Genomic DNA, 12405 nt, shown 5'->3' on the forward strand with positions numbered 1-12405 from the left:
AGACCATATAAATGTTCGGGCATGGGGGGAATAAATATATTTTGTTATAAAGCTGGGTCCACTCTATGCTCAACGTTATGCACAATGATCAAAGAACCCATTCATAAGCAGTTTCATCTTCCATGGGATCTCTGACTTCTTTACGAACAGAGAAAATGGGACTGTACATCTTTAATCTGGTAAAGTAATCCCAGTATGTATGTATGTATTTTTAAATTTATCCTTAAGTAAGTTTGTACTACTTTCTTACCAAGGTTTAGCACCATGTAGCAGGACAGTTACTGAAAAAGGTTGCTGGGAATGTACAGTGAGTTCTCTATACTGCACTAGAAGAAAAGGTCCCCTCAGTGGAACAAAAGGTTCATATCCTTGCTTTGCAGTAGAGCATCAGTGCAGGAATAGCAACAACATGCTTTGAACCATGAAGCTGCTGTTTATTTACACACAGACACCTCCCTGCCCTTTCCCAGTTGCATAAGGATTTATGGATGAGGCCTTAATTATTTAATTGTAGTAAATGGGTGGGATTCTATTACGTGGCAAAACAGGATGTGTTTTTCCAGGATCATTACAACCTGGCATTTCAAGAAGATCAGGTAGTTGTAATATTTCTTCATGTTGCGTGAGATGATTGGTGCTAAAAAGTATAAATATATGTGCAGATATGTACACACAGATACACGTGGGCACACCCAGTTTCCTTGGAAACAGCAAAGTGTCTTTACAAGTTCTTGAAAGGGTGGATAGCCACACAGCTAAAGCTGACAGAAGTGTCCCCATAGAAATATTCCACGGTTGTGAAGTTTTCCAACACACTTCTTGAAAACCTCACTTTGCAGCAGACACCTAAGACATTAACTGACCTGTTTGCCAGCCAAATGGCTGCTTTAAATTCAGACTAATTTAAAGGAAGTTTTAATATACAGTTTTTTCAGTTTACAGCATATGACCATCACCATATACACGTGATTCATTTAACAACGTAACGACATTCAGTGTTCCATTGCTTTGCACTTTGCTTATGGCTATAGCCTACAAACTAGTGTATGTATAATATTGACTAAAACAAGAGTACATTAGGTTCAGCAGTGTCTTCAGTTAATTTTCCCAAGTAACTATCACCACACTGCAGTATTCTGGCACTGGATGATATAGCAATTACACAGTAAGTCCATTGGGTTCAAGTAGTAATTGGCAATGATGCTATCCTGTTTTGTGATGATGTAGCAAATAACCTCCGTCATGATTGTATAGTATATGATTAGCTGTTTTGTTCTCCAAGCTGCCTCTTGAGAAAAGGAAGATAGAAACTAGGGAGGATTCTGAGTTTCTGGTATTTTGTAAGCTCTGTAACTTAGATGCTGAGACCCTGGGATGTGGGATCATTAGGAGTCCTGAAGATCTGTTTATTCCCCACCTCCTTATACTCCTGCCCTTCCTCACTGTGTCCCACCCTCTCAGCAAAAAGAAGCTGGCTGCAGCTCCGTGGCTCCACAAAATGTCTTATTTTGTGTCTGGGAGGAAGACAAAGGGAAGTGAGGCAACTTGGATATCCCAGATCTTCCTGCACAGGGTTGAGCAGTGCCAAACTCCCTAGCTCTGCTAGCCTACTCTGGTCAGAGTGATGTAATGGGACCACTGCTTGGCATACTTACTGAGGACGGTAGAGTTTGTTTATGAGCGTATGTCTGGTCAAAGTAAGAGCTCCTACTGGGCCTCTAACATTAACTATTTCAAACAAATAAAAACGGAACTAGATCTGGTGTAATTTTGCCAAAAGGGAGGAAGAAAAGCAAGAGTTCCTGTTGATTTTTCTAAGATGCTATTTCTGGCGTTTTGAGTTCACTGGATGAAAATGTTAGGGAGCAGAGTAAAGTCTTAAAGTCACGGAGTCTCAACTGTCAGAACATCACTGCTAGAGTCCTATTTGCTCAGCTTCCCCAAGACCTTTCTGTGGTCCAGATAGTAAGTAGAGGAGTTCTTGAGATGCATAAAAGCTTGGATGAAAGGCCCAAGTCTCTCCATATGTACACTCAGGTCTAGCAGATATGAGCAATATAGCCTTTCTCTTGGGAAGGGCAGCACAGCTCAAGTGCCAGCTGCTGAGTTCCTCAGGCATGAAAAGAAGACTGCAGGGCTGGCTGTAGTTTACCACATGGAAGGTGATCAAAGGTCTGTGTTTGAAGCATGCCTAAAAATGAAGAGGGGTCAATTCAAGGATGAGGATCTGTTTTGCTATTGTTACCTTTCTTAAAATATTGAAGGGTCTCTAAAAATTAAAACTTTAAAAAATTAAAACAGCATCCTGAATAAAACCTTCAGCTCGGTGCTGGGAACACATCAAGACGTGCAGACACACACTGCTGGGAAGGACACAAACCACGCAAGTATGCTGGAGAGACCACAAGAAGGTCTGATCAGAAGAAAGGGAGCATGGAGAAAAGCCTAACTTGGATCCCAGCAGTGAGGCCTACATCTTTCTTGCAGAGACCCAGTGACCTCAGTGGCCTGTCCTTGTGCATGTAATTGTAGGATTGGAGCCTGATTTGCCTGTTATCTAGGTAGCATAAAGTTTATGGTTTCCTTAACCATTTGCTTCCTTTAAGTGCTTGGGTTTTGTAATTTATTGGTGCTAATTAGCATTCGTAAGGTTGTTGTTTAAACTACGTTTTTGTTTTCAGTGGCTCTGGTATTCTTTTTTTATTTTTAGCCTTTCATTTGTATTTTGTGTTGGTACCTGAAGATAATATTTTTTACATGCAGGGGACAGATGGGTTATCAGCTCATTAAAGAACAGCAGTGAGACTAGCTAATGAAGGAGTCGTGCAGAGCCTTGCATAGTACTTAACCTCTCTGTGACTTTCTTACCCATCTGAAAAAAGAAGTAGGTAACAGATAAGAAAGCTTCAGATATAGATCTTACTAGGTTCAGAGATTTAAAACAAGATGCCTCATGGGAAAAGTCTAGCTCCATTTCAGAGAGCCATAAGCATCCTGTGGCAACTTGCCTAAACTTAGTCACTGAGGGCACCTTTACACATGCTCTGAGGGTGGCTGGGGGCAGCGCTTTAATTAGAGCAGCTTCGAGAGCTGCTGTAATTAAAGTGCCACCATGTCTCATGTACCAGTGTCCCTGCACTTAAAAATGGTGGCAGGGTCGCTTGCTGTGCTCCAGCCATCCTCTGCATCTCATGTATCAGTGTCCCCACACTTCAAAATGGCAGTGGGACCTCTTTATCTAAAGGTTGTTCAACAAGCCTTAGATAAAGCACCCCTGTGGCCATTTTGAAGCATGGGGATGCTGATACAGGAGATGCTTCAGGTGGCTCTCAGAGTTGCTCTAATTAAAATGTCCTTCCCCTCCCCACCCCCACTCCACATGTGTAAAAACATCCTATGATCTAGAAAATGGGTCCAGAAGGAGGAGTCACTTTATGAGTTCCTTTTGCTTTTTAGAAAGAAGTCTGGGTCAGCTGGGAAGTCAGAGATCCAAATATTCTCCGTTATCATTGTTTTTACTTTGTTGCCTTCATTGTTGGTAACACATCTAGTTTTCAAATGTTTTACTGTTTTTGGCCTTGAAAACAGCCTTTTGCATCAAATTTTGTTGTAGAATGCTACTTGGTTGGAAGATGAAAGGAAGCAAAGTCCTTTAAAGCTTAAAAAAGTAGATATGGAAGTCAATCAAAATTTAAAGATATGGTTCCAATTATAATTCCTGTTAAATCAATTACATTCAACTCTTTAAAAACATGACAGAATGCCAGATTGTGTTTTGGACCTACAAAATCAGCTTTTTAATGGGACCCTAATTGGATCAGTAGGGCTGAAGAAGCTAGCATCTCTCCTCAATAAACCACTCACACTTGCAAAGCATGCACTAAAATCTTGGTTTCACAGTTCCAAAACTGCTGACCTCTGGCACTTGTATTAAATGAGAATCGCTCTTAGATCTCAGGCTCTAGAAGAAGCCCTTAGGCTCCTTCTAACTGAAATAAGTTAATCTTGTAACATTTCCATACACAGGGTATGCAATCTTCATAGAAGTCAATGACAAAACTCCAAATGCCATCAATGAAAATGGGATTTGGGCCTGTAACCACCACTGTGACATCAGTGAGCAAGAGCAGACTGATATGATTAATAGGTACTGTTATTAACTGTTTAATTCCATGTCCATCAACATTGCCAGTATTTAATTTTTCAAGGAGATTTAGCTGTATGGAAAGCTTGAAGGGTAGTAACAAGCTGTTTTTGAGCTAGAGGGAGATTAAAAAAAAGTTAGACAAAAGTCAAAGCTGTAAGCCACGGTAATCTTTAATGACATACACCTCAAAAACAGCTTGACAATTTTTCTTCAATCTTTGCAGAAGTCTTCTCCTTTTGTCTTCAGAGTAAATAGAGCAATTTTAAGGCCAAACAAATTTTCCAAGCCCAAGTTAGAGACGTGAAAAACCAGGTTGTTTTGTTCTGTTTTTTACACTGAAGCTAGACAGTAACCTCAGCTATATTGAAACTAAGGCTGCTCCATAAGAAAGTAGCTTGCATGTATTAGTGCAGTTAAAAAAGGTACATGGTTTTCTGTGCATTTCTTCAATCAGGGCTTGAAAGTATCAGTCCTTAGCAGCAATGAGATGGAAATCAAAACCACCTTCACCACTTAGCCATGACTTTTATTTTCCCTTATTTTCCTTTGTTTTTGGTGATTGAAAATGTAGAATCACATTTTCCAATAAGGTATGGGGCCCATTTGGCCTCATTCACTGAGAATTGGTGAATAGCCTATAAGAAATCCTCTCTCTGACTGATTTCTTTGAGAGTTCTTTGTCTTACCATAGAACTTCTCAAAATTGTTTGCCTTTAAATATAGATATATTAAGAAGGGAGGTGGGGATGAGAGAGACTTAGCTCTAGGCTATGGATGGGAAGACAATGACTTTGGTTAATCCGTACTCTTGCACATCAGAATTGGACAGATCCCAGAGTGACCTGTGCATAAAGCTTCAGTTATGGCTTTAAAATTAGCCTGATCCTATAGAGGAAAGTCCATTACATGTTAAAGCACTAGTAAAAAGATAATGGTGAGAGTACAATGGTGCATATTAACTGCAGGCTGCTGTTGGTATTGATGAATTCCCTGCTACTTTCAAGCCCAGATGCCCACAGTTGCTGTTTAGAGGAGATGAAGGTTCTTCTGAAGGAAGTTGGCTGCTGACTGACCAATTCAATGCCTGAGGGTGCTGGATGCCCTGAAGTAGGAAAGAAACTTGTAGCAGAGGCTCACCACAAAGTACCAGATGTTCCGAGCCATCTGTGACCTCGCAATGAAAATCCGCCAGATGATCACGAGAAGGGTGGTGTTGAACACATACCGGATGTTCCTTAGCCTGGTGAACAAAAGAGAAACACACTAAAAGAACCACAATTAACCAACAGATTATCTCAGTGCAGGCTCAACTGCTTTGGATCCAAGTTAAATAGGCTTTTCTGCACTGCAGAACTCTTTGAAAGAAATCTCATATAAAACAATTTCTCCATGTCAGTGAGAGTGCTTATACCTAAATACATGTCTATCTTTTGTTCTCCCCTTCCTCTGGAACAACCCTGCACTGAAGTTATAAATGACATCGAGAGAGGAATGTGAGGGACTGACCCACAAGTGTGGGCACCAGGTCTTGGTGTATTTCTGTACATTCTGATTTCAGATCAAGAAAAGATATTGAATAGACGCTGGTACTTGATTCCTAAGTTATCACCTAAGATATGGCTTATTGCCCATGATTTAATTGGATGTGTTGACAGTGCTTGATACCATTAACCACGAGCCTTGGTGACTTGCCTGTGGGCATTTGTATGAGTTGATGAATTGACTTGGTAGTGGGCTTGCTCCTTCTTCCTTGAGAAAACTGACAAAACATGCTGGGCACCTGCTCATCAGCCTCAGTGGAGCCCTCACTTTCAGGGCTCCGCAGGATTGTCTCTTTTTATAGTCGGTGTTCATTTCATATGTAAAAGGCATTAAACTAGACCATGAGATAGTGTAGGCTAACTTGCCATCAGGGTACCAATTACGTACTATCTCTTTCTCTTTGGATACAGATACTCTAGTTCTACACACTCCTTGTGTCCCAGTGTCTGTGTATACGGAGGAGTAGGATGAGTGCAAAATAACCCATGACCAAACCTGGCTAGATTTGGGTGTGCACATGATTTGTTTCTATAACTTGGAATGTAAGGATAGTGATGGAGATTGTGCTATCCATTAAGCCTGTATGCAGCTTATACACTACTGCATGAATTATAGAAGCACCTAGGAATTGAAATTATACATTTAAAAAAATTACTCCAGAAACTAAGACAGTGTGTGACATTCCAGTGATGACAACAGCCTGGTTTACATCTCTAGCATTTTTCAGAGTGCAAAGCACAGTTCCCTGAAAGGTACATCATTGATTTTCAGTGAAAATGCCTCCATCTCTTTCATGTTTCCTTTTCTGCCCGTGTATGAAAGTGGTCTGCAGAAGATGAGTTGGGCTTACAACTTTAATTGGAGCCTTGGACTTAAACTGTAATGCTTTGCCTTTCAAGGTCCTATATACAGCCAAATGAATCAACAGAGAGCAGCTGTTTTTCACTGGTTATTACTTACTTTCTTAAGTGCTGTTTTGCTGCAGGAATCCCAGACATGTCTTCATTCAGTAAATATTTCTTAGCACCCAGGCAGTAGTTTTCAATGTATTCTGACCAATGCAGCTGGCGAATATCAAAGTTGTACAGCTAAAATTAAAGAAAAAAAGAAATAATGAAATACTACAACTAGATTTTTCAGAAAAAGAACAGGCTGTACCACTTGAGATGCTGATTCTGCTTTGAACTCTTCTCTGAACAAAGCTAGTATCTCATGTTTTCAAAGCCACAAGATTCAAAGGAAGGAAATCTTACTTGAACTTTTCCATACAAGTGTTTATTACTTACTGGCCTCTGGTTCAAGTTGCATTTTACTCATTTCAAACAGCTAGGTATTTGGACAAGGACAAATAGAGATATGTTTTTCTATTAATCTCATCTCTGTTTCCTGCTTATGTCCTTGTGAGTGGCCATTTGGATGCTCAGTGTCACTAAAGAAAAATGCAATCCTGTTACAAGAGGCGGTGTGTTGATGGTTCATCCAAAAATGTCCCTTGAGTTCTCTAGTGTCATACCAGGATTATGTTTCAAGTGGAAATAAATGGACCGGGACCAGAATCAACAGGTCCTTCTGCATAAGTAACTAAGCTGGGGAAAGTTACATTATCTTTGGTGTCTGCAGCAAGAAAAATTCAAGAAACGGTTTACTTAGTTGTTTGGCATTGATTTGTCTCATTGCAGTGCTAATGGCTCTGTTTAGTTTCATGCATCAAAATTTCAAATGGGAAAGGTATCAGCAATGCTCTCAAAGGACTGAAGGCCTAGCACAGTAAGGAAACAATGTAATGAATGAAGAACAGAGGGAGGTGACTGTTCATTCTGCTCAGGTTTTTAATGCACAGACAACAGGATCAATGAAGTGCTTCCGCTATTTTAAAGGGCAGTATGAAAAAAAAAAAAAAGAATTCACCCATGCATCTTACTACCTGCTTTTGGATCAATTCAAGAACTATGGCATTAGGCCAGCAGTGAGCCAGAAGAAAATGGTGTATATGGCCATGAAAAATGGGAAGTTTATTATCACATATCTATCCTGCAATAACTAAAGTGACTACAGCTCATGTAGACCTGCCTGAGCTTGCACTAAACGATCTAGCTTGAGTTGAATAGTGGCATACAGCTCAGTGCAAAACATACCAAGAGAGTATGTCTGCACTAATTGTACACATTGCTAGCAGTGTGGGAGTTAGTGAGCTTACAGCTGACTCGGGTACCTACTGCTTGCTAGCTGTCAGCATTCTTAGCTGCAGCTGCAATTTGCTGCATATACTGCCCCTCTGTAGAGGGTGCTTGGCTTAAGACTACCCTAACTCCTACAGTGGGAGCATCTGTGGGAACGTTATAAGTAACAAGACTAAGATTGTTTGGTCATGATAGACACAGTTGGTTCAATAAAAGATAGCACCCACAAGAATTCTTGCCCCTCGTGTATTTCTTGGACCATCAGGGCAACAACATCACCTCAACATGACTGAGAAAATAAGGCACAGATGAGCTACCGTACAAGGGAACACTGAAGCAGAACCTGGTTGGTTGTGGACCGTAAAAGTACCATGAAAATGGATCTTACAGTTCTTCTCATTCCCATTAATGCTGTGCTTCTAGTGTCCTTGTTTTTCTAGAGCGTTTGTCCATGTGATCACCTCTCCAATGTGAAAGGGATTCAGTGAGATTTTTCTAAGCTGCTGCTGCTGGTGCATGCAAGAATAGACTGACCACCAGCCAAAGACAGGAATCTCAAGGGACCTATAATTTATTTTAGTTTGCACTCTTTGGAAACAGAGAGTGTTCCCAGGCCAAAAGACAACCTGAGAATTTCTTTAATATTTTTTTCAAAAGGCTTCTTGTAGAATGAAAACAACACTTTTTAGGGATTTAGCAATCCATCTGCCTCTCTTAAACAACAGTGAGGGAAACATCCTCTTCCTACACTATAGCCAATGTTCTTGTGAGTCTAGTTAAAAACACTGGGGGTGGAATAACAAATTATTTCTGTTTCATTCATGGCAGATTTGAATACTGGGGATCCAGAGAAAATGCTGTTTGAGAGACTAACCATGCACCAGCTGGAACAGCCTGGGAAACTGGACATGAGCAAAACTCTTGAGAAGGCAAGCACATTATCCATACAAGTAATACATATGCTTACTTTCTTGTCCTCTGGACTGAGCTGTCCCATTAACATGTTCATGTTATCTGAGGACCATTCCCAGGACTGAGTGGTGAAATATTCCAGAAGCATCAGATTCTTGTGCAGCCTATCAAGGATCTTCATCATCCTGAAAGACAATGGAAACATCAGAAACATGCAGGGAGTTTGTCCTTATTTGAAAAGTGGAGTTCTGTGCTGCCTGACCTGACTCTAAGCAAAAAGCAGCTCCTTGGCTCCTCACATTACATTGTTTTTCCTAGGCAAAATGCATATGGGCTTTGGGTCCAGGCGTGCAGCAGTATCATCTCTCTTCAGCAGGCCAGTACCGATTCTAGCTGAGGCCCTGATCCTGTATCCTCAGGGATAGATCTTTGCACTTGCACAGATCACTGCTGACTTAAAGAGAATCGGCTGCAGGATTGTGTCTATTCTTTTCTCACTCTGGACAATAGGCCACATATACCTGTATTATACCTGTATTTTCTAATGGCACATCTACACTGCCTCTGTGCTGTATGCATGCTGGTTTACTGCTGTGAAGCATACCCTGACCACTGCAGGCGATGCAGCCCCTTAGGGAGCTACTATGAGCACTACCAAGCAACACACTAAAGACAAACAGCCTAAGACTGGAACTGGGTACATGCTCAGGTGACTACACTGCCTCCTTTCCAGAATATGGCTCATACCACACCAAAGTGAATAGGTAGGACCTAGTTCGTGGTAGCACTCCATGGTGTGCCACAGGGACAATGCAAACAGCACTGTTGGCTGAGGACTTTGGAAACCCAGGTTCAGAGTTCTGATTTGCCCTGGGTTCCATTTATCATTTTGTCTTTCTGTCCCCTCTATGTACAATAGGGAGACAACAGCAGTTTCCCACCTTGCAGGGACATCACCATATGTTCATTACCATGAGGATCTGAGGCAAAACCAGCAAGGGGTGTCAGTCTTACTTGCCCTGGGGACATAGTCCCTGGCTGGTACAACTGCAGGAAAGTCTGCCCACTCATGGTTGTTGCCTCTGCTGCTACCATGGTATCGACTATTAGATGTGAAGTGCCACAATGGCTCCTCCTCTAATTCAGCACCTGGGGCTGGTGCCCAGCTTGCCCACCTCTAATTAGGCTACCGGTGAGGACAGAAACACTTTACAAGTAGTTGGTTAGACAGATGGACTTTGGGAGAGAAATGTTTTCAAGGCTGCCGTAATCAACAAATAAGTGCTCAGTCGGATTCAGGAGCATCTATGTTTCCTCTTTACCTCAAGGAGATTATGGGGAAAATAAAGGGATATTAATAAGCTGAAATGCAGAACTGCCTTTCAAGAGACGTATGGTGAATTGGCCAAAGGGTAACTATATCATTTGTGAAAACTAATACAAAAGGCTGAGAGCTGGGTCCACTTGGCTTTCTCTATTCATGCATTGTGGCTGCCACCAAGCAAAACAGAGAGGCCCAGATTCTAGTCCACCGATTAGGCATGTCTATGGACTTAGGCACTCCAAACCCACAACTGAGGAAGTGAGGACACACTGGGGATGCCCCTCACTGCTAATGTTAAGTACTACAGAGATAGATCTCGAGAGCAGTAGCAAGGGCATCCTCAGAAGATTTTTACCATCTCAACTCTAGATCTAGAACATGAAGAACTGGTTAGTCCACACAATTATTTAGTCTTTGGGATCTGCTGAAGGTGTTGAAAAGGGCACCAACTCTGATTCTGGATTTTGTGGATACCTGTTCACAGGGACTTAACCAGAGACTGTTAAGTCATTCCTTGCAGTCTGACAGCTGTGGCAGATTCATATTATCTTTAATAACTATGTTGTTCAGAATGTACTGTCTCTCAGGGATATGAACCTTAAATACCTGTTTTTTGGGCAGCAGGAGAGCAAAACAAGATGTGAGCCTGCTTTGTGTCTACTATATTACTAACATACCTGAATAAGCATTTTACAGCCTAGTAAGTAGAAAGGGAATTATAAAAAGGGAAAAACAACAATTTGCTAAAACCTTAAACACAGCATTGAGCCCTTTTTGCTTAGCTCAGAGATATACAGGTCCGGAAGGTGGGAGACTTTTCTCAGCAGGAGAGAATTCTGAATTGCATTTGAAATTAAAATTTGTATCTGATGCTAGTGATATTTTTTCTGGAGAGAGATGTAACAGCAGCAACAATTAGACTGAGCACATACCATGCTTTTTCATACTTCAGTGGAGTCTAGGGCAGGGGTTGGCAATCTATAGCCCATGGGCTGCATCCATTTTCTGGTCCATGGACATGAGGCATTGACTGCATTTAGTAGTAAGGGGCTCCAACTACAGTAGCTCTTCCCATGTCACTACAGGAAAAGCACTGGCTGTGGGCCCTTTCCTTATGCTGCTGCTAGGAAAAGTAGCAGTGGCTGGGTCCCAGTGCCTGCATATCCACCCACCTGCCTCTGATACAAACTGGGTAAGTCTGGGCTGCAGTAGCCTTAAAAGGTTGCTCACTGCTTATGTAGAGGCCTTCTGGATTCCCATAACCTAGGCCTAGTTTTTTTTACACTTGCTAGGGGTTGCTATTGCATCTGGGGATAATTGCCTATACCCCATACCCCACAGCCATGCCCTTTGTCCCAGGAGATGGGGGGAGTGGTGTCAGAGAAGAGGAGGAGACTAGAAGGGGATGTGTACACCATCCTGGAAATCCTGTACAGAAGGTCAACACAGCCAGCTTTACAGCTGCTTTTAGCTGTCGATGTGGCACAAAATGGCTATCATGGGCCACAGCAATTGGCACATTTTAATAATTCCATTTCTTTTTGGGATTGCTAAACCAGCAACAAGCAGGAAAGAGGCTTTAGTCACAACAATGTCAAAGCTCACATAACTATCCATGTAAACTTTCCTTTTAAATACTATGCAGAGCTTATTCACACTCAGAAGCTCATAGCACCATTCCTTCTTTCAGCTACTTGGACCAGCTGAACCCAAAAGACAATTAATTTGTTGTACCTACTGAAAAGCATAAAGCCTTGGGTTCTTGTGCAATGATACAGGTTCATGAGTGCTAGAATAGGGCAAAGAAGCTGCAATGTATAGGACAATAAGACTGGCCCTAAACATAAACAATGAAAGTAAAAGATGGTCAACTCAGATGTTTCATTTAGTGGTTGACCTCGTTTCCCTTTGGGAACTCTCACAGTTGGAACAGAAAGAAAGTCATGCATAAGCCAATTTCCTCCTCCTGGCAGTTTATGGTGGTCACAGATAGCGAGAATGACTGATAAGCTGACTAAAAATCTATGAATACTGTCATATTGAATGTAATAGTTTGAATTTTTGTAATAAATACCCATTAGCCAGTTTAGAAAAAAGGCAAGGTTCATCTTCTTATCTAGGCCATTGCTTGTTTTTGCTTACGTGGGGAATGTCTTGATTCTAAATTTTATCTTTAGAGGCCTTGCAGCAAACGTGCTGAATGTCTTTGTTTTTGATTTTATCTCTAGAGGCCTTTAACAAAGTTAACCTAAAAGCGACTCTTGGGCAAACATTCCGAGAGACTGAAACCTAGGGGCCTT

General features: G+C 41.5%; 1 protein-coding gene across 3 annotated transcripts in view; it reads right to left on the reverse strand.

Moving 5' to 3' along the window:
- Positions 1-4299: 4299 nt before the first annotated feature.
- Positions 4300-12405, reverse strand: part of FAR2 (fatty acyl-CoA reductase 2) — a 218404-nt gene continuing 210298 nt past the window's right edge. For all 3 annotated transcript variants that reach the window (XM_019544233.1, XM_019544234.1, XM_019544235.1), the window contains 3 exons: positions 8837-8966; positions 6650-6777; positions 4300-5387 (listed from right to left, as the gene is read on the reverse strand). In XM_019544233.1, coding sequence (XP_019399778.1) covers positions 5225-5387; positions 6650-6777; positions 8837-8966 — 421 coding nt within the window. In that variant the 3' untranslated portion in view covers positions 4300-5224. The remainder of the gene's footprint in view (positions 5388-6649; positions 6778-8836; positions 8967-12405) is intronic.

Source organism: Crocodylus porosus, unplaced genomic scaffold (assembly GCF_001723895.1).
Source record: "Crocodylus porosus isolate Cpor-Errol unplaced genomic scaffold, CroPor_comp1, whole genome shotgun sequence".
NCBI lineage: Eukaryota > Metazoa > Chordata > Crocodylia > Crocodylidae > Crocodylus > Crocodylus porosus.